Below are 23,458 nucleotides of genomic sequence, written 5' to 3'. Positions count from 1 at the left end.
ACTTTGGTCCCTGGGTTTCTTCGGAAGTTGTAGTTGTAAGAAGAATATGTCATTCAAATCAAGATCTCTGTAGAGCTGCTCTACTATTGTCATAGTTCAAGGTTTCTTAAACTTTTTCTACTCATGACCCCTTTCTGCCAAGGAGTTTTTCCCCCATGGCCTGGGGTATATAGGTGTATAAAATATATTAATAATAAATCCGTGTTTGCAAGGTTTGCTAAATAGGTTGATCTTCCTTTTCATGAAATACAGCTGAAGCACTTTCTGCAGAGTCCACTGAAAGACTGCATGCTATAGATCAGACTAAATGCCTAAAACAGCTACTAGGTGGCTTTTGGAAAACTTTTACTGTTGCCCAATCTTTTGGGACCCCAACATTGAGCTAAGGGGACCCCATTGTTTAAGAAGCTATGTCATAGGGATGTATATTATCTTCCATTATGATCGGCATCACCCCCAATTAATAGTCATTGCAGCCAATTTAAAATTTGATCTCTCTCTTTTCAGTGTTCTTTGAAGGCAATCTTTGTTGGGATGTCATTGTGCAATGTTGAGTTATGTGTGTTTCCCTTCTAGCTGGGTGTGTGGTTTTCCCTGGGCTGTGCCTACCTATCTTTGGAAGATTATGAAGGTGCTGCTAGAGCATTTCAGCGTTGCGTGATATTGGAACCTGATGTAAGTACAATGGGTGTGAGGTGACCCTCCATTGTCTGTTGACAAAATGTTGTTATTAATTATTATGTAACTGAACCACCTCAACTGGGCTCTCCAAGCCAATGGATACTCCACCTCAGACATCAGAAGAGCTACAAGACCAAGAACAAACCACGAGAGTAAAGATGAAGATCCACCCCGAGGAAAAGTGTTCCTGCCATACATCAAGGGAACCACTGACCGCATAGGGAAGCTGATGAGGAAACACAACATACAAACAATCTACAAACCCACCAAGAAAATCCAACAAATGCTACGTTCAGCAAAGGACAAGAGGGATCCTCTCACCTCTGCAGGAGTCTACCGTATACCATGCAGCTGTGGACAAGTCTACATAGGGACCACCAAACGCAGCGCCCAGACACGCATCAAGGAACATGAAAGGCACTGCAGACTACTTCAACCAGAGAAGTCAGCCATAGCAGAGCACCTGATGAACCAGCCTGGACACAGCATATTATTTGAGAACACAGAAATGCTGGACCACACCAACAACCACCATGTCAGACTACACAGAGAAGCCATTGAAATCCACAAGCATGTGGACAATTTCAACAGAAAGGAAGAGACCATGAAAATGAACAAAATCTGGCTACCAGTTTTAAAAAACTCTAAAATTTTAACAGCTAAACATCAGAGAGGAAGAAACCAGGCACAGATTAACAACTCCCAGCAACAGATTTTCCCAGACTCAGGCAGGCCTTCAAATGCTAATGAAGGTGATTAGCTAACATTCACACCTAACTGCAGCAGGGAAGAGCTCCTTGCCCCACCCCAACCATTCCACAGATATATAAACCCATTGTACTAATTGCAACCAGACCCTCTGAGGATGCTTGCCATAGATGCAGGCGAAACGTCAGGAGAAATGCCTCTAGAACATGGCCATATAGCCCGAAAAAACCCACAAGAACTGAATTATTATGTTTACCTCTTTATGGAATAAATGAAGTTGGGTCATTCAAAAAGGTTGCTAATGAAGCTAATTAAAACAGCAACACCAATTTTCTATGTTTGAGAAGGTTCAACAATTGTAACATGTCACTTTTTCCTTTTATCCTACTAATTATAGCAGTGTAACATGTACTACAGAATATGAGTTCTATAGATGCTTTTTCTCTCCATCCATACACGTATAAAAGGTCCATATGTTCTTATACATGCATGCACAAACTGAATTGTAATTTCCTAAAGTTTAGATCATACCCAGACCCTTTCATTCTTAATTACTGTATGTGATTTAGTAGTCTTGATACTACTAATGGTTTCAATAAAATTGAATTAAAATTCCTTTCAAGTAGAGAATTCAAAATCAAACCTTTTCCCCATCAGGTAATATTCTCTTTCTGAAAGAGATTTACAGTGACTATTTCATGTTCACAATAATGATGTTTACAATTATACCAGTGGTTTGGTAATTTGTCAACACACTGGCACGTGGTTTGGTGTAACTTTTGCTTTTGCGCTGGTTTTATAAAAAAATAAATAAAACAATTCATCATATTCAAATTGGCATGATTTGGACAAAGATAAGTCATTCATTGGCATATCCCTAAAACTTTCCCCTTGAGATCAGCAGAATCTACATATATCTTTTGGTGGAAGTATGCCAGCTTATTAGTACTGTATTTTCAACAGTTTTGTGGATATTAAAATCATTGATAGACAGGTCACTATGGATGAATGTGCAAAATAGTTTTTAGTAAGTTAACTTCAGTAAAACCCAATGGCTGACTTTAGCCAAGTAACACATACATGGTCTCAAAGAAAGGTAAGGCAAACCCCCTTCGGATCAAATCTTCTCAGAAAACCCTGTGATAGATTCACCTTAGGGTAGCCATGCGTTGGAAATGACTTGAAGGCACACAACAAAAGCAGTAGAATTTGATACTGCTTGCTACTACTGTGCGTTAACTCTCCTTTTTTTAATTTGTTTTAACTGCAGAATGCTGAAGCTTGGAACAATCTATCAACTGCGTATATCAGATTAAAACAGAAGTAAGTACATCAAACGGATTAGTGACTGCTGTTTCCAAAGTAAATAGTGTTGATTTCCTCTCTTTTCAGCCTTTCCCCAATAGTCTGCAAGTTCTAGACAGGCTATCCATCATGATCCATTTTGTGATCGCCCCTAGTCCAAGCTTTCTATTTTGACTTGCCATCAACAGTATCATTAGTCAGTTAGTGATACTACCAATGCAAAGGTTTTGGAATGGAAAAGCAACACGTTTTGTCCTATTAGTTTTATATCTGGGTGCTAAACAGAAGTGGGGTTTTCAAGAACTTTCCTCTGTAGCCACATCAGCCCCATGGAGTGCGGTCGCTTAATGGAATATATGCTAGCATACCCCAACTGTTCTAGGGAATTCTTTTGTATTTTAATTAATGACAGCATTGGCAACTATGTAATTTTTTAGTTGTTTGTTTTCTTACTTTTCCATACAGATACATTTTAAATGTATCGAACCTATTGTTTTGGGGAAATTCTGATGTGCAAATTATTCTTTTATTCATTTTCTGCACATCAGTGCACACCACTCCAAAATTACATACCATGTTTTTACATATGTATCTTCATATGTTTGTATAATTTATAACCAAAGCTCAGGTGGAACTATACAGTTTTGACTGCCCAGTGGAAGAATTATAGGAAACCTAATAGGCCTCTGCTGAAGATTTCAGTTTTCAAGAAGATTCACATAGGAGATGATGTTTTTGATGTTTCAAATATAACCCGCATTACTTTATTCTTATTAGAAAGGAAGTTCAAGTCTGAATTTGAATGCATTCCATTTAAAACAGACCATGTGACTATATGATCCATATTATATGTACTTTTGGTTAAACCCTTGTGCTGGCAGGATTGCTGACAGATAGGTCAGTGGTTCGAATTTGGGGAGAGCGGGTTGAGCTCCCTCTGTCAGCTCCAGTTCCCCATGCAGGGACATGAGAATAGCCTCCCACAAGGATGGTAAAACATCAAAACATCTGGGCATCCCCTGGGCAACATCATTGATGATGGCCAGTTCTCACACACCAGAAGCGATCTGCAGATTCTCAAGTCACCCCTGACACGAAAAAAAATCCAGCTGTTGAAGTGGAAAACTGGCAATTCAGTACTATGTTTATGGGAACAGATAAGCAACAACCTGCATAAATAACCATTTACTGTCTCTCTCTAAGAAGATGCCATTAATAAATCTTATATAGAGGATGATACCTTAGTTTTGTGTGCTTGTTCAGTTTATGTAACAATGTGTGGGATGAATAACTTCTTGATCAACCCGTTCTTTCAGAAGTCTGGTACCATAAGTAAGTTATCAAGATAATGTTTGCTTGTTTGGACTGTGTCCCATTCGTCTGCCAAAAAGAATGCAGCATTAAAACCCAAGAGAGAAAAATGAAATGTTTTCTTTTAGCAGTTTGGGTTTTTTTCTCTTACATCACGACAAGAGATTTATGGACTTTTTGGAAAGAAACTGAAAATGAGAATTCACAAATCTGTGGATGCGGAAAAACAAATTGCTAACAAAGTGCGTTGAACCAAAAGCAATAAATAAGTTCAAGAGGCCCTTGGATGTATTTATGGAACTTACAGCTTGAAAGATACAGTTGTTTCAGAGATTATAGTGGATAGAGTATACATACAAAAAGAGATCCAAAAAAAATTGGCCAGTCAACTCCACTGGACCAGCCATGTTGTCCGGATGCCCGACCACCGTCTCCCAAAGCAGTTGCTCTACTCCGAACTCAAGAATGGAAAACTGAATGTTGATGGGCAGGAAAAGAGAAGTAAAGATGGGTTCAAAGCCAACCTTAAAAACTCTGGCATAGACACTGAGAACTGGGATGCCCTGGCCCTCGAGTGCTCCAGCTGGAGGTCAGCTGTGACCAGCAGTACTGTAGAATTTGAAGAGGTACAAATGGAGGGCGAAAGAGAGAAACATGGCAAGAAGAAGGCGAGTCAAGCCAACCCCGACCGGGACCGCCTTCCACTTGGAAATCAATGCCCTCACTGCAGGAGAAGATGCAGATCAAGAATGGGGCTCCACAGTCACCTACGGATCCACCACCAGTACACTGATCTTGGAAGACAATCCTACTCGGACAACGAGGGATCGCCTAAGTAAGTAAGTACAAAAAGAGCAGCTTGGTTGTTCAAATATCATTTTCAGCAACTTGGAATATTTATATAGAAGCTTTTGGTTACATACAGGCATCCCCTGCTTTTCAGCAACTTGCATTTTGGCGACCTGCTTTTTCAACCAATATGAAAAAATATTTGATAGGTGGTATGCTCTTTCATTATTTATTAAAATAAAACTGAGGTATAACTGAATTAAAATACAACCAAATTACAACAAAATGAAGTATTGGGTTCTGCATTTCAACAATTTCAATTTCTTGGCAATGCTGTGGTCCGTAACATGTTAAACACATGGGGAGGTGTCGCCTGTATCTCTGTGGTTTTAGGTATTGCACTCCTCAAACTGACACCATCTTCACCAGTGCGTTGATCTGGCCAATCCAATCCTAGTTGTACTGTAATGGATATTCGTGGTATGTTAAGTGTATGATCCAAACATTTGATGTTATTATTTATCTTTATTTATTTATTTATTCTTTGCTTTTCTTCCACGGGTGGGACTCAAAGCGGCGTACAAATAATTAAACAGAAACTTCATAATAAAAAAACATAACATCTAACCAAATCCTAATTTACTTTGGGTTCCATGTCAGGAAAAAGGTGAGCAATACATAAAACAAGTGAATGTTTAAACCAGGTCAGCATTTCCTATATGTCTGTGTTATTATGTGTGGGATGGAGTTCTATCAATAGGGAAAAGAAAAACATAAACCTATGGTGACCTTTCCCTAATATCTTTTGCTTTCGAGATATCAACAGTATCCATTCTGAGAATTGTGGTCCTTTCATATCTTGGTGGTGGGGCTCTGGGTGTGATAAGGTTTTTTGAGGTTTGAAGTATACTAATGTTCGTCTTTATCACTTGCTGAATAGTAAAAAGAGACTGAAATTCTGAGATTGTGTTTGGTATTTTGTAAAATGGTATTACACCCTCATGGGAAATTCTAAAGGCAAAACTGAATCCTTGTATGTTTTCTTTCATTTCCCCTCCACCAGAATCAAAGCCTTCCGGACTCTTCAGGAAGCTCTCAAGTGTAATTATGAGCACTGGCAGATTTGGGAAAATTACATTCTTACCAGTACAGACGTTGGAGAATTTTCAGAAGCCATTAAAGCTTATCACAGGCTTATGGATTTGCAAGAAAAGTATAGAGATGTCCAGGTGGGTTGATTTTTTCTTCTTCTTTTTCTGTTCTGTTCTTTCTTTCTTTCTTTCTTTCTTTCTTTCTTTCGTGCCCAACTACTGAAAGTAGTGAATAGAGTTTTTAAAAATAAATCCAGTCTAAGACGTTTCAGCCATAGTTCTAATTTTTCAATCCAAATCTAAACCTAGCCGGAATTGCTTATATAGTCCATCTTCAACTGCATTTTAACCATCTTATAATGAAAAAGTTGATATGACAGATGCTACACTACTCTGAGTGGAGCATCTGTCTTATCCATTTGGTAAAATATGAGAGTTTTACTCATATTATTGTCAGAGTAAATTCCATTCAGCCCATCCACTACAGTATACCAGGCCTATTGGTTGTCCATGATAAATTAGATTTTGAAGAAGGGAACAGCTTAGTCTGCTCCTTTCCATAATTTCCTAGCTGACATTTTGTATGTCGCAATAATGATGTAATCAGCATTATCATGTACTAATAGGAACTGCGGTGGCGCAGTGAGTTATATCCTTGTGCCAGCTGAACTGTTGACCTGAAGGTCAGTGGTTCGAATCCACACGACAGGGTGAGCTCCCATCTTTCAGCTCCAGCTTCCCATGTGGGGACATGAGAGAAGCCTCCCATAGGATGGTAACGCAGCCGGGTGTCCCCTAGGCAACATCTTTGCAGACAGCCAGTTCTCTCACATTTGAAGCAACTTGAAGTTTCTCGAGTCAATTCTGATACGATAAAAATACACTAATATTTTGGGCTTGTAAACATTATCTGACATAAATGCAAAATTGAAATATCCTGATTGTCCTTCTTTATTTTAATTAAAGATTAGTGCAAAGTCAGGTTCAGAGAGACATCTAACTTAACTTAATGTAAAGATTTGCATGTGTACATAAGTATTTCCCATATAAGTGGATGGTGGCTACCTTCCAGTAAGTATGGAATGTGTATGGAATACATAGAACAAAATAAAAGCAGTTCATACTTATACTACTGCTTGATAAAAAACCTGGACTGTTTCCCAGGTTTGTCATTTTTAATGCATTTCATTCCTTCTGTTGTCTTCAGGTTTTACGCTGTATGTGCAAAGCCTCTGTTCAAAAACATCATCTTTATCCAGCAGGGAAAGAATGTTTTTTTTTTTTTTTTTTTTGCCATGTTGACTTTTTCTTATATGGTCTTGTGAATGAAAGACCTCCAAGGCAAGGTTCTCATTTGGAAAATCAAAAAACCTTCTCAGATATTGCAAACTCAGGGCTATGTTTCCTTGATGGAGTTTCTCTTACTGTAATGCAGTTTTCCTGTTTTCCTGCTGCCTTTCTGTCTTACCAAGCATTATTGTCTTTTCTAGTGAGTCATATCTTCTCATCATATGGTCAAGATATGACAGTTTCAGTTTAGTCATCTGGCATCTCGGGAGAGTTCCAGCTTAATTTGCTTTAGGTTTCTTTTTCATGTCAGCAGTGACTTGAGAAACTGCAAGTCACTTCTGGTGTGAGAGAATTGGCTGTCTGCAAGGGCATTGCCCAGGGGACACCCGGATGTTTTACAGTCCTGTGGGAGGCTTCTCATGTCCACCCATGGGAAGCCTGAGCTGACAGACAGGAGCTCACTCGCAGATTCAGACTGCCAACCTTCAGGTCAGCAGTTCAGCTGGCACAAGGGTTTAACCCATTGCTCCACCGTGACTCCTTTTGGATGCTTTTGGGTACATTTATTTGTCTTTTTGGCTGTCCACTGAATCCATAGAACTTTCCTCAAACACCCCATTTCATTCCTATCAGCTTTCTAACAAGACTGATTAGGTGTTAGTTTAAATACAGCAAGTTGTCCTACATCTCACTGAACTATAGACTGCTGAAAAAGGGCATTTGTCAATGCTTTAATGTTAATATTCTGAGAATGGCAAAAGCTTCACATGTTCTGTGAAGTTTGAACCATTTCATCAACCATGACAGCCTTTGCTACCTGTATTGGTCTACAACTCTCATTTAGTAAGGATGCAATCTGGGGATAGTAGCGTTTGCAGTACATTGTAATTTGAAGGAACGACATTGAAAAGGCTGTTCTGTGGTTTTCATTTCCCGAGCAGCTATAAATGAAGTCCATTCAGTCTACAATTTAACAAAACCCAGACTTGAGCAGAGGAAACACAACCTGGCCATTTGCCCCTATAATATATCTGGAAGGTTTTATAGTGCAAAAGTAAAAGTTTTTTTCCCTTTCGATTATCAGAAGGGACATTTCAAAAGAGTATAGGAAGCAAAATTAAAAAGTCTCAGAAGACACCTGTGCTTGCTAATGGCCATTTCCCTGTCTTTGAGTCTTATTATTTATTTATTTATTTATTTATTTACTACTAGCCGTCCCCTGCCACACGTTGCTGTGGCCCACATGGAGGTTCTGTGTGGGAGGTTTGGGCCAATTCTATCATTGGTGGGGTTCAGAATGCTCTGTGATTGTAGGTGAACTATAAATCCCAGCAACTACAACTCCCAAATGTCAAGATTCTATTTCCCCCAAACTCCACCAGTGTTCACATTTGGGAATATGAAATATTCTTGTAGAGTTTGGTCCAGATCCATCATTTTTTGAGTCCACAGTTATCCTTGGATGTAGATGAACTACAACTCCAAAACCAAAGGACAGTGCCCACCAAACCCTTCCAGTATTTTCTGTTGGTCATGGGAGAACTGGGTGCCATGTTTGGTTCAATTCCATCGTTGGTTGGGTTCAGAATGTTCTTTGAATGTAGGTGAACTATAAATCTCAGCAACTACAACTCCCAAATGACAAAATCAATTTTTTTGAGTGAAGGACATACATTGGGTTGTTAGGTGTCTTTTGTCCAAATTTGGTGCCAATTCGTCCAGTGGTTTTTGAGTTCTGTTAATCCCACAAACGAACATTACATTTTTATTTATATAGATATTTCTATCCCACCTTTCTCGACCCTGAAAGGGACTCAAGGTGGCTTATAGCATAGACAATAATTCAATGCCTTAAAAACAATATATATCCTACATACAATTAAATAGACAATCATTTAAAAATTTAAAAACCAGATTAGAAAACATTAAAACATTGCCCACAATCATAGTCTAGGCCATTTTGGAGATCATACACATAATTTCAAGTCTATCTATTGCACTATATTGGTCACCAAAGGTTTGATTCCAAAGCCACATTTTAACCTGCTTTCTGAAGGTCAGGAGGGATGGGGCTGATCTGACATCACTGGGAAGGGAGTTCCACAGCTGTGGGGCCGCCACTGAGAAGGCCCATGGAAAGCTGTTTACAATTTTACACATGGTAAAGTGGTGGCTTATTATATGAGAACCGATCTCTACAATAGTTTCCCTGTCATAGATTGTGTGATTCTTACTAAGCATCAAGGTAGTTTGGAGGCATTTTTGAGAGGCCTATTTCTTTTGTATGCAATAAGTATTTTAATTGTGCAATGTTATCTAACAATAGTCCAGATGCTGGAAAGTGCTTTTTTGTTTTTAGTCAAATAAGTCTATCTGAAGGAACATAACATTACCCAATTTTATCTTCTCATTTAATAATGATGAATCTAGCAGCTAAGAAACTAAGCACCCATTTCTCAGTTTTGAGATTTGTCACCACAAGTGGGCTACAAATTTAGTTAGATTACACACACACACACACACACACACACACACACACACAATATTACGTTCTTCCAGAAAGTCTACTTGTCAGCCACATTTAAGGAAAGTAATTTGCTATTGTTGTTGAAGACATAAGAGTGTCTTTTCATATCTATGGGTATATTAAATGTTTACTTTTTTAAATTAATGTAAACTGATCCCATGTTCTGTACACATGTAAGTAGCATTTGCTCAACCTTGTGGCAATTTTCTAATTCTAATTAAACATTATCTTCTTTCTAAGGTACTTAAAATATTGGTAAAGGCAGTGATGGAGGGATTGGCTGATCGTAATGGAGAAATAGCAAGTGGGTTAAAGGAAAAACTCCAGTCCTTGTTTGGCAGAGTGACCTCTAGAGTGACAAATGATGGGGAAATTTGGAGGCTGTATGCAAGGCTTTATGACAACGGGCAGAACGATAGCCATGAAGATATAGAAAAGGTAAACGCTATGGATCAGATATGTTTTTGAATTAGTAACTGTGTCCTTAACTGATTGTTACCTATATACTTGAAAGTGAAACTAGAGATAACTTTAATCCTGCAAAGTTTTTTCTTCCAAGTACTGTATTGAGGTGCTAGACTTTCTTCTAAGGAGGATGTATTTTATAAATTAATTCTGCATATCAGTGTTTCTTTGGAATTCCAGTCACTGAACCATTATCTTAATGCAACAGCTGTGGTTTGTGTAAAAGAATATTTTCCAGTCATCAGATTGTTACAGTCTACTTCTGGGATCCCCAAACTAAGGCCTGGGGGCCGGATACGGCCCTCCAAGATAATTTACCCGGCCCTCACTCAGGGTCAACCTAAGTCTGAAACGACTTGAAAGCACACAACAACAACAACAAAAATTCTATCTCATCAGCCAAAAGCAGGCCCACACTTCCCATTGAAATGCTAATAAGTTTATATTTGTTAAAATTGTTCTTCATTTTAATTATTCTATTGTTTTTAAGTGTTTTTTTTTTTTTGCTCTACAAATAAAATATGTGCAGTGTGCATAGGAATTCATTCTTTTTTAAAAATATATATATAATCTGGCCCTCCAGCAGTTTGAGGGACTGTGACCTGGCCCTCTGTTTAAAAAGTTTGGGGACCCCTGGTCTACCTAAACATAACTGGGGTATAGTATTATAAGCTATTACACAAGGTCTGTCTTCTCCTTAATTGGCACCTGCCATCGCATTGATATTGCCTTGCAGATTCATTGCTGTCTGCTGGGAGGCATTCACCCCCATACAGATGGGTTTCAAACATATAGATCAACTGTGAAGGGAGAGAGTTGGGAAAGGACCATCAGGCATAGAGAAAAAGATAAGAGCAAGAAGGCTTATGAATACCCCAGAGAGAGAAAGCAAAAGAGAGGGAGAGCAACTTGGCAGCACAGGAGGAGATGAAAAGGGAACATAAGTGAGATTAGAAAAACTAGATATGCAGGCGAGAAAGGGGAGGAAGTTGAGATATCAGTTACGGAGAAAAAAAGGTAAAGGGATTTCTGCATTTTGTACTGTGCTGTTCTATGCTTACATTTTCTGCAGACTGTTTTGTGTATTTTTGTTTGATGATGTTTAAAAGGCATTGTCCCATTTATTTATTTACTATATTTCCATCCTGCTGTATCTCACCCCAAGGGGGACTTAGAGAGGGTTAAATTTTGGCAAAATTCAGTGCCACATTATGCATAAGAAGAAGAAAAAGCAATACATAACATAATTAACTAAAGATCAGTAGACATATAGATATGCATTAAGACATATTAAACATATTAAAACATCATAAAACATATTGAACATTGCACCAATCCCATAGTCATCCACTTTCAGTGATTACAAACATCTTTTTATGTCACCTATCCAACTTTCTATTAGTTCCCTATTAGTGTTGATTCTCATTTCACAGGTTGTCACAATGGGATAAATGCAAAATGACACATTTCACTATCCTAAACTATCTCATTTTTATAATTCAAGGAGTCTTTGGCATGGAGTCATTGAGACTAGCAAACAAAAGTAGCATTACTAGAACTAATCTTAAGGTTAGAAACCTCAGAACATTCTCACTGTATATTCTTTTTTCTACCATTTTCAAAATAGGAACATATTTATTAGTCTGAGGATACAGCATTGCTAGTATACAAAATGGTTAATCTGATAATCCTTTTGGGTGAGACTTTTCCATCTGAGAACCCAGTGGGAAAAGGGTAGATTACAAGTGCAAATATCTTTAACATTTTAAATATTCCTTTTAATATATAAATAACTAGTACTTCTTTTCATATGCTTTCCTAATTAATTCATTTTCTGATGCTGGAATTGCCAGGTATACTGTTGATCATGAAATTCCACCCATAGTTATTGATAGAAATCCAGTGTGGTATATCAGTTTGAGTGCTGGATTAAGACACCGAGGGCCCTTCCACACAGCGCTATATCCCAGAATATTATGGCAAAACAAATCTCACAATATCTGCTTTGAACTGGGCTATCTTGGTTATGGAAACTCCTGGGTAACCTTGGGCAAGTCATGCTTTCTCAGCCTTAAAAGGAGGACAAGGGCAAACATTCTATGAACAAATTCTGCTAAGAAAACTTAGTTAATAAATCAGAAATAATGTAAAGGCAGACAACAACAACAACAACAAGAATGTATTGATTGGGTTGACGGGTCTGTATTGATCATGATATAAGAGCAAATTCATTTTCAGTTCCCAAAATGTTAACTTAATTAGGACAACATGAAAGAGCACAAACATTTGATGAGCAGAAAATGCATAATAGAAGTATTTTGACCTTTATGTAACAATATAGTGTACTGTGCAGTTAGAAAATCTGACAGACATGAGACCTACTTTGTGTACAGTAACAAATGAAGCCCTATAACACAAAGCGAACATTCCAAAAATTCATCCAGCTCAAAATAAGAGCATTTGCCATAATTATCGGAAATGAAATAGGATGCATTTTATCTTATCTGTACTTTATGAATAAAATATATTCTGCTTTCCCATCTTTTCCCAACTTCGTTTCCACCTGATTTAAGAAATGAAAACAACCTATCTCAGTTGTGCTTTATAAAACAATAATACTGCAGCACAGCACATAATATAATGTCTCATATGATAATGATACTAGAGTGGAGTATGTTGAAGGTTAGCCCCAGTATGCTGTATTTCTCAGCAGCAACACAAAGATCTTCTGTCCTTGATCCTTGTGAAAAGATCTTCCAAAATGATATTTCACAGAAATCACTTTGTTTGACAGCATTCTGTCAGATGAACTCTTGTCTCATTCCCAGAAAATGTAATGTTTAAGAATCCAGCAATGGCATAACTTTTGTACATCCATGTCAATGTGACTTTTCATCTCTTAATGTTCTGTAGAGCCGAACATTACGTTCTTTGTTTAGTTTTAGATGTTAGAGCAGAGACGCTATAATATGGTTATCTCCAAATCTACCTTTTTTTTCTATACAAAAGAGAAAATAGAAAAAACTGGACACATGGTTAAGAATATATTTACATTGTGGAATTAAATTAGATACACCACTCTCCCTGCAAAAGAACTCTGTTATAAATATGGCATAAATTCAAATTAGCTATCTAGGATTTTGATAATTTGAAATGAGAGATCCATCTTTCTGTCTCTGAGATGTTAAACACAATTTTCAATCTTAGGGCCCCTCCACACAACCCTATATCCCAGCATATTAAGACAGAAAATCCCACATTGTCTGAGTGTTGACTCGGATTACCCAGTTCAAAGCAGATATTGTGGGATTTTCTGCCTTGATATTCTGAGCTATAGGGTTTTGTGTGGAGGGGGCCGTAAGAGTTGGATCCTGATTTTAATGAACAGAAGTCTACTTGTGGAATGTGATTTCTTTTTGTTGCAGTGATTCCTGCATTGCACAGGGAACTACCCTTCAGAATTAGGAGTTGGACAGGACACAGAAAGGCTCTGATAGGCAGGTAGAAAATTAGAAATGGTGGATTTTTTCTTGCATGTGTAACACCTCATAAGCAATGGGATAAATACTTATAATTAGAATATTAACATCAAATAAGTGAAATAACATGAATAAAGAGCAATGAAGAGTTCAATTATCTTTCAGGGTAAAAGTATTTATATATATTTTGTAAGTGTGTGTGTATGTGTGTGTGTGGAGCCCCCGATGGTGCAGAGGTTTAAACCACTGTAGCTGCTGAACTTACTGACCAAAAGGTCAGCGGTTCAAATCCGGGGAGCAGGCTGAGCCCCCACTGTTAGCCCCAACTCCTGCCAACCTAGCAGTTTGAAAACATGCAAATGTGGGTGGATCAATAGGTTCCACTCCGGCAGGAAGGTAACGGCGCTCCATGCAGTCATGCTGGCCACATGACCTTGGATGGGGTCTATGGACAAGTATGACTCTTTGGCTTAGAAATGGAGATGAGCACCACCCGCCAGAGTCAGAGACTTAATGTCAAGGGGAAACCTTTACCTTTACGCGCACACACATTCTTCCTTTCACCTGGTGTAGGATTCAGGGAGGCTCATACTACATTTAAAAATAAAGTACTATAAGATTGTCTTTTTTTCAAGTTGAAATAGTTTTTGCCAAAATGAAGTTTGCATGAGCTTAACCATTGTTCTCCAGTCTCTTGTTTTTCAAATATATGTTAGACTGTAATTTATCATAATATCCGAACAGTATGACCATTGATTAGAGAAGGCTGGCTGATAGTTAGTTATGGTACACTAAACAAGCAACAGAAACAAAGGCTGCATTGCATTGCAACTTTAAATTTACCAAAACTATGAAATACAGCATGACTGATAGCACTCTGAGTTTCCCAAGACCTGCAGTATAACCTACCTTTGTGTGTGCAATGATTAAGGTTTTGTAGCAAATTCATTTCTACAAATGGAATAATGAATGGAGCAAAACAATGTTGCATGGGATCCCATTTGCCAATAGCTCACATGAATCCTGAAACACAACCATACTTTGCTCAGCTCTAAAGCATAAGCACTCATAAAGTCACCTCTATTGTAAGGTTGTGACTATCCTCTTCTGACCGCATGGCTTCTAAATTGTTTCATTCCAGAATAGATTAATATCCAAGCTCCTCGTTTTGAGTCAGGTTAACGGTTGACTTGAGTTGAGTCATAAGAACAGTTGGCCTGCCATAGTCACTTTGATTTCCCAATCTGGAATTGCTGAGCTCTGGTTTTCCAGGCAAAAGAAAATGTTGATTCATGATGACTCACAAAGAGGGTTGTAAGATTCAAATGGGAAAAGCTCCACAAACCCATTAAGTATTAGAACATCTGAAGAAACTTTAAAATTCATCATTCATCACAAACCCCTGTAAGACCATTGTAATTTTAGAGAGAAATTTAACATTGCAAACCTAGCTGGGGGAAAAATAGCATTATTCAAAGACAAGCTCTATATACCAGGCATGGGCAAACTTCAACCCTCCAGATGTTTTGGACTCCCACAATTCCTGACAGCTTATGGGCTACTCTCCCTGACATGGTGCTGATTCTGCCTTTTTGAATGCCTATGTGGGGAAAAGGCCAGGGACTGGCGGCCCATTGATGTTTTCCCCTCTCTGTAGAACAATGTTTCTCAGCTTTGGGATCAGGACCTCTGGGGGTGATGTGAGGGGGTTGTCAGAGGGTTCACTAGAGACCATCAGAAAACGCTGTATTTTCTGTTGGTCATGGGGGTTCTATGCAGGAAGTTTGGCCCAATTCTCTCAGTGGGGTTCAGAACACTCTTTGATTGTAGGTGAACTATAAATCCCAGCAACTACAACTCCCAAATGTCAAGCTCTATTTCCCCAAATCCACCAGTGTTCACATTTGGGAATATTGAGTATTCGTGCCAAGTTTGGTCCATATCCATCATTGTTTGAGTCCACAGTACTCTCTGAATGTAGGTGAACTACAGTTCCAAAACTCAAGGTCAATGCCAACCAAACCCTTCCAGTATTATCTGTTGGTCATGGGAGTTCTGTGTGCCAAGTTTAGTTCAATTCCATTGTTGGTGGAGTTCAGAATGTTCTTTGATTGTAGGTTAACTATAAATCCCAGCAACTACAACTCCCAAATGACATAATCAATCCCCCCAACCCTACCAGTATTCAGATTTGGCTATATGGGGTATTTGTGCCAAATTTGATCCAGTAAATAAAACTACGCCCTGCATATCAGATATTTACATTACAATTCAGAACAGTAGCAAAATTGCAGTTATGAAGTAGAAATGAAAATAATGTTATGGTTGGGGGTCACCACATCATGAGGAACTGTATTAAGGGGTCGCAACATTAGGAAGGTTGAGAACCACTGCTGTAGAATAATCCTTGACTTATCATTGGGTGACCCCAAAATCTATCATTGTTGCCCCCCAGTTTGTCCTTGACTTATACACTGGTACTCCAGTCTGCCTTCTTCCCATTATGGATTAATACTATTATCATACATTCAAAATAATTCAGATTGCTGTTTATGTGCACATTTCAAGAAACCCATCATGCCGTATATCTCTCTATCTTAGGGATGGAAGCAAAGTTTGTTGGGATCCTGCCCCTGCCCCCCAGAATACAACTTAAGAATAATACAAAATACAGATGTTTGTAGTATACTTCTTAATGCTTAGTCGGATTCTTTTTGTGGAAAATTGGAAAGCCTACAAACAAGGTTTCCATCTTTCTGCTGCAGCCAAGGTTATCTGATGAATTCTTCAGCTATTAAATTAAAGCTAGTTTGGTGTGGCAGCTTTTCAAAAGGACACAGTGTATCGAGAAACATCAAACTCGGAATATAAAACAAAGGTTTAGTGCCTTCAAAAATTATAAAGTATGGCCATAAAAAGAGTTGTTAGATCATCATGCTCCCTTTGGGTGAAGAAATGTGGTGCTCAATTCTCAGCACTTCAGTCCATTGCCTATACAGTACTGGTTGGCGCAGAGGAAAGGACCCAACATCTGAAGGTCACAGGCTGCCCACTCCTGCCTTAAAACACTTTCAGAATTTGCTTCTGTGTGTGGGAGAGATGTTAGAAGGCTACCAAAGTACATTTCACACAGTTTGTCCTTTTGGGAAATTATTGTTTCCATTCGATGTTTGATGTTTTGTCTTATGTCTGTTATAACGGGCTATGTTTTTTATTTAATTTTAGTTGTTAAGTTATAATCATGTTTAGATGTTGGGTTGTTTAAATTTTGTTAGTATGGATGTATTGTTGTTGTATTCGGGCATTGAATGTTTGCCTTTTATGTTTGGAATCCACCCTGAGTCCCTTCAGTCCCTATAAATAAAGGTTTATTATTACTATTATTATTATTATTATTATTATTATTATTATTATTTACTGGCACAAAAACACAGTTTGTCACAGCAAATGAGCTATATATGCTGGATTTCGTATCACAAAATCACACGTCGAACACTTCCCAAGCGTCTAGGACTGTGTAATGTATTTTTGAATGATGCATGCAGATCCAAGCAAGGTGGCCTTTTGCAGTTGACATATCGTGATTTTGTCAATGTTTATTGTTTCCAAATGCCGGCTGAGATCTTTTGGCATGGCACCCATTGTGCTGATGACCACTGGGACCATCTTGTACTGGTTTAGGCTGAGTTTTTCCTGTTGTTTTTCCTTAATGCAACTGTCATCTAGTATGACAACATCAATAATCCAAACTTTTTTCTTTTCCACAATCATGATGTCTGGTGTATTGTGTTCCAAAACTGTCAGTTTAGATTCGAAAGTCCCCAGTATTTTTTGCGTTCATTTTCCACAACCTTTGCAGGTTTATGATCCCACCAATTCTTTACTACTGCCAGGGGGTACTTGTGATATAAGTTCCAGTGAATCATTTGGGTCACAGAGTTGTTCCTCTGTTTGTAGTCCATCTGTGCAATTTTCTTGCAACATCTGAGAATATGATCCATGGTTTTATCAGCTTCCTTGCACAGTCTGCATTTTGGGTCATCAGTTGATTTTTCAATGCTGGCCTCCATTGCATTTGTTCTGATGGCTTGCTCCTGGGCTGCAAGAATCATATTATTATTATTTAAAAGCAGCATAACATGCAATATAAATTATGTAATCTTAACGGTTTCCCCCATATTTGTCCCAGGTTTTATTTATACAGTCTACTGAGTTTTTACCTTCTGTGCATATACAAACAAGATAAAAAGTCAGGAAAGGAGGGAGAAAACGGAATTGAACACAATGAGAGTCATTAGAGCAACAAGCAAAAAGAATCTACACCAGCTTGTGCCAAATGCGCCAAGATAAATATGCCTTATGTTTGTGTATGTCCCTAAAATATCCTTTTCATTATGAAACAAACCAAAAGTTCCCATGTAAAGATTCATTAGCAGTCAAGAAATTGATATCACATATAATCAACCATATGAATTGTCTCATCTAGTTCAGCCTAGATCTCCTCTGAATTTAGTCAAATTATTACTTCCTTTTCTAAGAAGTATTGACAGCTTCCCAGATAAGCAAGACATCCCATTTCTGCTGGATTTTCAAAGCCACGAAGGCCAAACTGGTTGTCCATAGTTGACGAAGCATCTTGTTCGCATCTTTGTGGACCAGATACTGCAATACTGAATCATTCAGAAGAGATAGTTCTACTATTATGGGTTTTTTTGGTGTGTGTGTTTTTGTGTGTGAGGGGCAACTTGAGAAATTGCAAGTCACTTCTGGTCTGAGAGAATTGGCCATCTGCAAGGACGATGCCCAGGGGATGCCTGGTTGTTTAACCATCCTGTGGGAGGCTTCTCTCATGTTCCCAAATGAGAAGCTGGAACTGACAGACGGGAGCTTATCCTGCTCCTCAAATTCAAACTGCTGAACTTTTGATCAGCGGTTCTGCCAGCACAAGGGTTTTAAAAATTCTTCACCCTTGGCAATACTTCAGAATAGGTTCAGTTGTTTCTGTTGAGGAGCAAGATGAGAAACTAAGTACTTACTGATTTGAGAAGCTACTGGTGTTTTGTGCCCTCTGTAACTAATCCCTGATGTGCCACAAACAGCAACTTATTTGATCAAATTAAATGGAAATAATTTTGAAAGGAAATAAACATATTCATTGACTTTTTTCATTAATTGTGTTGGAACTTTAATGCTTAAGTGTTACGTAAACTATTTTTTAAATAAAATTTGCATTTCTGAAAGTGTGGGATGGAAGGTTTTTTAAGGTGCTTTCTTGGTTTGTTTTAGTGCTGTCTTGCTTAACTTACAATTGCTTAAATTTTTGAGCCGTTACCTTTGATCTTCTCCATTTCCCAGTATAGATGTCTATTTTTCTTTCCATACTTAGGAATGGTGCAGAGTAAAACTGGGATCATATTTCTTCTGCATGTTTCAGACATTTATCAAGCTTTGCATTCCTTAAATGCATAATGGCTCAAAATATTAGAATACAAGGGTTTTCCTGCTTTCATATGCATTTAATCATTGTGACCTAGCAAAATGTGGGTCATATCCATCAGTCTAGACAGATTTTTAAAAGGTAAAAGAATTGTCTCCTAAACACATGTTACTTATATGTCTGTCATAGTTGAGAGGCAATCACAACGAAAAACATCTGTGGAACAGCTGTAGCAAAGGAAACTATCCTAAGACTAAGGAACGGATGTATTGCCAAAGTAACTTTCTTTTCTGGATTTACTTTTATTATTCCTTTGCAGGCGCTTCAATATCTGACCAAAGCACACAAATGTGAAGTTCAATCAAGGGATTGGGACAAAGATACTTCCTCTTTTAAGGCCGTAGCAAAAGGTGCTCTAGAGCTTGCGCATGGTATGTTCTGTTTGAAATCTTGAAATAAATTCACATTGATTTCTTCTTTTAGAGTATCACTTACCAGAAAAGGAAACTCTGGCTATAACCTTAAAAGGTATTTCCAAAATAGATCTGGTTTTTTAAGCAGGTGTTGTTGGGACTGCAAAGTCGCAGCAGCCTTATCCTATATAGCCAATTAGAATCATAGAGTTGGAAGAGACTTCGTGGGCCATCCAGTCCAGCTACCTGCCAAGAAGCAGGAAAACTGCACTCAAAGCATCCCCCACAGATGGCCATCAGCCTCTGTTTAAAAACCTCCAAAGAAGGAGCCTCCGGTACACTCTGGGGCAGAGAGTTCCACTGCTGAACATCTCTCTTCCTAATGTCCAGGTGGAATCTCCTTTCCTGTAGTTTGAAGCCATTGTTCTGCGCCCTAGACTCCTGGACAGCAGAAAACAAGTTTGCTCCCTTCTTCCTATGACTTCTCCTCACATATTTATACATGGCCATCATGTCTCCTCTCAACCCTCTCTTCTAAACATGCCCAACTCTTTATTTGAAGGATCTTGAGACTTGAAATCCAGGAACATCTGAGGAAACACTTTGTTCTCCTTGTATATGTTGTGATCCAAGGAAGCACAACATTCACGCAGATGTTTGGAGGCATGCTTCAGTGGTACTGAAAATGGAAATTGTATTTGGATAACTGTTTTAATCCCACCATGTGAAATTCTCCAGAAACAGTACCTTTCTATTGAACACAAATAGGCTCTCCAAGATTTTTTCTTCTGTGCTGTACTCCATTATCCAACCTTGTCAAACTTCAAATATGTCTATTTTGGTGATATCCTTGATAGTTTTTAAATCATCAAGCTGCTTATCCATTACTTAAGAAGCCATTTTAAAAGAGAGGGGAACCAGACTTTTAGACAGATCTCAGAAAACTACTCCTTCCAATAGTTAACATATATACTCGAGTATAGACCGACCTGAATATAAGCCAAGGCATCTAATTTTAACACAAAAAAACTGGGAAATCTTATTGGCTCAAGTATAAGCCTAGGTTGGGAAATGCAACAACTACAGATAAATTTCAAAATAAAAATAGATATCAATAAAATTACATTAATTGAGGCATACAGTTTCTCCTCTTCTCTTGGCACAGCAATTCAGCTGGGTTGCTGTTCTGAGAGGAGAAACGGTGTGCCTTCCTCTCCTCTCTTGGCATACAGATCCAGCTGGGTTGCTGTGCCAAAAGGGGAGGAAGCACACAGCTGGTAGAAGCTCTGCCTTTCCTCGAGGACCCTCACTTGAGTATTACTCAAGTATATACAGTATATTGGTTCTCATTTTACAGTGATTAATAGGAATATCTTTTCATCCCAAAGAGAATTTAACAAAAAGCTAAGTAATCATTTAGCTCCACCATGCTATCACAGAAACAGCCACAAAACATGTATTTCACCTTTTTTCAACTTCACCTTTCAGTGGCAATGAAGTGCAGCAAAAACAAGACTAATTACCAAGAAGCAGTGCAGATACTCTCTACAGCTCGACTCAACTTGCGGGGTTTGGTAGCCAAAGCAAAGGTGAGAGTGGGGTGCCTTTGTAAGGGAGGTGCCATCCAGGGACTGTATGGTGGCCTTTATGTCCTTACTAATGTTCTTAAGAACTATGTCTGTAATTGTTGTATTCCGTGTAAATCTTTGATGGAAAGGAGTACAGTACATGCATTTTATTGCTAGCTCTATTTTTGTTGTTCTTTTGTGAGCACATCCACTGATTTTAAATACACATCACTTATCTCTCTTGAAAACAAAGTGTCTGTTGCAAAGAGGACCAGACATGCTCTTTGGCCTACTTGGAAATACATTTTCCATGAGTGAAAAACAACAACAAACAAACTCAATCATGTTCCGTACTAACTCTAGATCTCAAAACAGCATGCAATCTATAAAATTAACTCACTCTAGCTACTTCTTCAGTGCCATCGGAGATTAGTAAGAGCCTAATAACACCAAATGTTGTTGTCTAATCTTGGAAGTTAAGAAGTATCCATCCAAGCTAACACTTGGATGGGAGACTACCAAGAATATCAGGTACTGTGGCCTATATTTCAGAGGAATCAATTGGCAAAGTGGCCTCAGAGTATCCCTTGCCTAAGAAAATGCTATGAAATGTATGGAGTAGCCATGAGTATTGGTGACTTTAAGTCATATAACATATACACAGGCACAAAATGTACTATTTAGGCTCAAGGCTGTTTCAGTGTTTAAACTCTGATGTATACCAAAGACTTGACCCTTAGGTTATCTTCTGAAGTTAGTCTGCCCTTTATTTAGTGGTGTTTTTGTCAGCAGGTGAAGATATTTTTTTATTCTTCCAGCTTTTCAATTGTAGAAATATGTATATATTTACATTCTTCTATTGTTGTTGCCCTCTATTGTTTCCACCTTACTTTTTCAAGGCACATGTTTTATTATATTGGTGCATTTTTCAGTCTAAATTTTTAATTTGTGACTCAGTCTAAACAGCTTGGCCTTTGGGTAGCATGCAAACCTGAGACATGGTGTTTTGGACTTCAGCAGATTCCAGTACAGGCAGTCCCCATGTTACAAACATCCAACATAGAAACAGTTCATAATTAAGGGGTGAGATATCAGGAAGTGAGATAAATCTACTCCTTGGGTGGGAAATTCACTCCTGAAAGGTATCTCCACTGAAGCTCTCTCAGCAATCCTTGTTTCCACAACAAGCCAAAATCCAATTCTCCTCAGTGACAGAAAGTGAGGTGAAATCTTGTGAACAGGGATACAGACAGCAAAACAACCACAACTGGGGTTTCAATCCTTCTCTATGCTATCCAAAGCAAAAAGATAAATATTTTTGGCTGGAGTTACCCTTTTAAAATGTACTTGTTCTGAATTACATACAGATTCAACTTAAGAACAAACCTACTGAACCTAATTTGGGGATAATGGGAATTGCAATCCAGAGGCACTTATAGATCTCAGTTTGAGGAAAGATTAAAGGAAATTTTGAAGTCAGACATCATATCCACAAGCTTTGTATCTAAATTCAAGCCCCACTATCCTGACTCAACAGAACTGCAGCCTTCTATATGTTACTCCCATCAGCTCTAGTCATGATGTCTAATGATAAAGAATACGGAATTGGAATTCAGCATCTGGAAGGCCACATAAAACGACATGGTGGGCTGCATTTGGCGTGCAGGCCCTGAGTTTGACACATGTGTTCTAAATAGACTAGCAGTATCACTTACAGAAATGCCATTCATTTGCTATCCGCAGAGTGACACTAGCATATCATCTTTGGTAAGGATACTATCCAATATAAGTGCCATAAAAATAAGATCAGTGGTCTTTCAAAAACATTTGCAGTAGCAGGTTTTTCTCCTAATCAATATTTAAGATGATTTTCTTGTTTTGAATAAAGCAATACATTGTTTTTAATTTTCTTATGCAGCAGCTGTTTACAGATCCAGCGAGTGGTGAAGTTTCCAGTGACTTAGCCGAAGACGTGACAGCCATGGAGACCTTGATAATGGAACTGCAAGAACTTAGCAACCAGCTAAGGAATCAGACCTGAGAAATAGAAGACACACTCTCCTGGAAGGGAAGGGAAGGGCCAGCCTTGCACAGATCGTTAGCTGTGGTTTGTGCTAATGAGCTTGCAGTAAATCAAAACACCCTAAGGTCCAATCCTAATAAATATTTTTCTACACAATGCAGCTTCTAATTGTGATCAACATTGCTAAAGCTATAAAGTGTGTTTAAGGTCATGCCTGTTCATTTTCAGTTTGAGCGCTTGTGTGATTTCTGTTGGCCTGGTTTTTGTAAAACATAACTGACTGGTTTTTATTTAGAAGGCCTTTTTATTTAGGATTAGTTCTGCTCAAGTGCATGACATAATTGGCCCCTGTCCATGGCTGTGCACTTTGC

General features: G+C 38.4%; 1 protein-coding gene across 2 annotated transcripts in view; it reads left to right on the top strand.

The window, feature by feature from the left end:
- TTC27 (tetratricopeptide repeat domain 27) overlaps nucleotides 1-23,243 on the top strand; it is a 102,279-nt gene extending 79,036 nt beyond the window's left edge. Inside the window, exons 14-20 of one of the 2 annotated variants that reach the window (XM_060754004.2) lie at nucleotides 577-675; nucleotides 2,660-2,712; nucleotides 5,858-6,023; nucleotides 9,943-10,140; nucleotides 19,403-19,514; nucleotides 20,985-21,085; nucleotides 22,986-23,243. In XM_060754004.2, coding sequence (XP_060609987.2) covers nucleotides 577-675; nucleotides 2,660-2,712; nucleotides 5,858-6,023; nucleotides 9,943-10,140; nucleotides 19,403-19,514; nucleotides 20,985-21,085; nucleotides 22,986-23,105 — 849 coding nt within the window. In that variant the 3' untranslated portion in view covers nucleotides 23,106-23,243. Of the gene's footprint in view, nucleotides 1-576; nucleotides 676-2,659; nucleotides 2,713-5,857; nucleotides 6,024-9,942; nucleotides 10,141-19,402; nucleotides 19,515-20,984; nucleotides 21,086-22,982 lie in introns of both variants that reach the window. The other variant, XM_060754002.2, reaches the window with a different exon arrangement.
- Nucleotides 23,244-23,458: the final 215 nt, after the last annotated feature.

This window comes from Anolis sagrei, chromosome 1 (genome assembly GCF_037176765.1).
Source record: "Anolis sagrei isolate rAnoSag1 chromosome 1, rAnoSag1.mat, whole genome shotgun sequence".
Lineage (NCBI taxonomy): Eukaryota > Metazoa > Chordata > Lepidosauria > Squamata > Dactyloidae > Anolis > Anolis sagrei.
Note: the sequence above shows the minus strand (reverse complement) of the source record. Positions and strands in the feature narration are given on the sequence as shown.